The following is a 2,909-nucleotide window of genomic DNA, read 5'->3' as shown; positions in this document are numbered from 1 at the left end:
ACACACACACACACACACACACACACACACACACACACACACACACAGAGAGAAAGAGACAGAGACACGTCATTGGCTTCCACAAGTACACTCATTTCAGTCAGCGACTCATACTGTGTGGCCTGAGATGAACACGCTGTGCACCTAAACACACCTTGATGCTGTACTCGCGGAGCAGGTGCAGCATGTACTGATCGATGTAGTGCATCTCTTTGGGGTCCACAGCCTGGACACGTGGGTCGAAGCCCTGCAGGTTGCCGAGCAGGAACTTCAGAGTGTTCCTCAGCTGAAAGAAGAAACGGGGATCAGACGTGAAAAATAACTGGACAATAAGCAGTCACTTGCACCATGTGCTCACTGCACTGGTACCTTGCCGATGCTGTCTCTGGCTGAGTTGAGAGCAGTGGGTCCAATCTGAACCTCAGAGAAGATGTTTGACTCCGCCACCCACCAACGCAGCACATCCGCCCCGTAGGCTGGCATACCCGGGTCCTGGAGAGGGCAGGACATGTGAGAAAAAAGTGTGTCAGTAATGTGAATTTTGGATTGAAATTAATTTACTGTCGTAAAAGTAATTGCAAACTGCATTGGCTGAATGCTTCATGAGCACATAGAGCACAGATGCACCATCAATACAAACATCATTTTATCTTTAGTGAATCAGTTAGTGACCCCTGATAAAAGGAACTGATCACCCCAAGCACTAAAACATACCACTTACTCCTTGAGGTGTCTTGCATTGCAGAGAACAGTTTAGTTTTATCTGTCCAGGTTTTGAAATACCATCTGAATTGCTAAACGGTTCCAATGGATGAAAAAAATCTATTCAACTCAGATTATTAGGCTGTGGTTAAGGTCTCAGCAGCAGATATATCAAAACCGTGGCAATTAGAAGCAGAACTATCTGCGTAGCTACACACCACAAAGAGAAGGTTCAGCCTTCTATGATTGCAGAAAGCCGTTCTTTTCTTTATACGTATGTATAGAACAGTTTCTCTCCCCTGACCGTACCTTCCCTCCATTAATAACTACATCTGGATCCACAACGTTGCCCACAGACTTGGACATCTTCTCTCCTTTTTCACTGACAGCGAAGCCATGGACCACCAGAGACCTGCACACACAAAACCACAGTCTCATATTAGCAAAAGTAGGATATTGTATGTATTACATATGTTATTGAAAATTTGGAATTTAAAAAATATATATATTTTGGCCTCAAAATGTTGTTCTTAACTACTTTGCGTGGTACAGCATACTTTTGTAAACACAAATTGGTATTTGTGTTTATTATTTGTTTTCATCAACTGTTGCTTAAAAGAAGAACGCCACTAGTTCTACACATGAAGTTCGGGTTCATTCACCTCAGAGTGGTTGTGTAATGGCTTCTGTGGCTCTTAAGGAGATTTCTAGAGTTTGATGATGTAATTGGAATTATATGAGCATTGGCTTGAGACTTCAAATATTCACCAGAATACACTACACAGTGAAGGGATTTGAAAGAGGTGGGCATCTAGGAGGCGAGGGTAGACTATTTTAGAAAAGAAACGGTAGATTATACGAGTCACTATCAGTTACACCAATGAACCAATCACAACCTGCTTGTAGGCTTGTGAAAGCAATGTCTACCAGATGTTTTTTTTCCCCATTTAAACTCCATGTATTCGTGTCAGAAAAATGTGAATCCACTAGATTGCAAAACGGGGCACTCACTTGTAAGGGGCCTTGTTCCTGACGGCTACGCTGGTGAGCAGCGAGGACTGAAACCAGCCTCCGATCTGGTCCTTCCCTTCCACATATGCATCTGCCCTGGAGACTGACTCTGCACGGCGGGTTGCAGAGAAAAGAGGCATAAATCGGTTAAATTCTACAGTCACACCACACACACACAGATTAGATAACCAAAACAGTTTGGGACAGTCTTCCTGTGCACTGAGGAGAGAAACGTCTAGAAAAGACAAGAGAGACAAGCCAGTGTTAGTGTGGGACTCCAACCATTCAGCGTGTGTGCACTCAAAGGTGACCAATGCTAAAGACTCAATAAAGCATGCCTTGTTTATCTAGTTTGAACTCAAGGTGGTTACAGTTTTCATTTAGACAGCTATCCGACAGGCAGGTGTTGCAGCCATGGCATCACAGGCACAGAGAACTTTCAGCCTCGTCCATCTCCATCCTGAATCAATCCGACAGACAAGACACACAAAAAGAAGAGTTTGGGCCGTTCCTGGAAAAAGAAACAAACTGCCACAGAGAGAAAGAGAGGAGGAGAAAAAGCTTCCACATTTTGGTATTCAGAAACACTCCTCACAGCACATTCAAATATGCTATGACGAGCATTAACCAACATACTGAATGGGATTGAATGATCTTCAGTATTTGGGCACAACAGAGGTGCTGCGTTGTTCAGAGGCAGAGGGAGGAGGAGCAATCTGGCATTGGAGGACATTTAAAGCAGACGGACAGGACAGAGAAACAAAGACACATTGGAAGACAGAGGCAGCTGTGTTGGCCGGTAGGCGGAGGATCAGATAACCTGTGACCAGAGGTTTGCAGAGCGGAGCGGGGAGCCAGCTGAGACGTGACTCAGGCTCCTCAGTGTCTTCCTCCATCTCCTCTAGAAAACGACAACACAAAACCAAACAGCGACATTCAACGGCTACCCCTTAAAAAGCCTTCTGGTCTTGGATTCTGATTTGTGACCAAACAAAAAGACATCTTCGTCTAATTAATTTTCGGTATTATGTGTTATGGTAAGCAAGTTGGAAGACATAATTAGTTGCCATCCATAGAGTCACACGTACAGAAGCCCTGAGAGGAAAGTTGCAAGAAAACAATATTGTGATGATCTATTTTCCAAGTGTGATCTGAATAGTTTGATCTCCTGTGTTTATGACATATACACATACATA

The 2,909-nt window shown here is 43.9% G+C and overlaps 1 protein-coding gene across 2 annotated transcripts in view; it reads right to left on the bottom strand.

Moving 5' to 3' along the window:
* LOC116377674 (isoleucine--tRNA ligase, mitochondrial-like) overlaps positions 1-2,903 on the bottom strand; it is a 6,343-nt gene extending 3,440 nt beyond the window's left edge. For both annotated transcript variants that reach the window (XR_004212228.1, XM_031839375.1), the window contains exons 1-5: positions 2,534-2,903; positions 1,714-1,822; positions 1,012-1,114; positions 370-492; positions 155-286 (exon numbers count right to left, since the gene is read on the bottom strand). Coding sequence is in view for 1 of the 2 variants with exons in the window: in XM_031839375.1 (XP_031695235.1) it covers positions 155-286; positions 370-492; positions 1,012-1,114; positions 1,714-1,822; positions 2,534-2,609 (543 nt within the window). In the remaining variant the exon portion in view is untranslated. The remainder of the gene's footprint in view (positions 1-154; positions 287-369; positions 493-1,011; positions 1,115-1,713; positions 1,823-2,533) is intronic.
* Between the last annotated feature and the right edge of the window lie 6 nt (positions 2,904-2,909).

This window comes from Anarrhichthys ocellatus, unplaced genomic scaffold, assembly GCF_004355925.1.
Source record: "Anarrhichthys ocellatus isolate YVR2014 unplaced genomic scaffold, GSC_Weel_1.0 scaffold1529, whole genome shotgun sequence".
NCBI classification, from domain to species: Eukaryota; Metazoa; Chordata; class Actinopteri; order Perciformes; family Anarhichadidae; genus Anarrhichthys; species Anarrhichthys ocellatus.
This window is presented reverse-complemented; position numbering and strand designations above follow the sequence as displayed.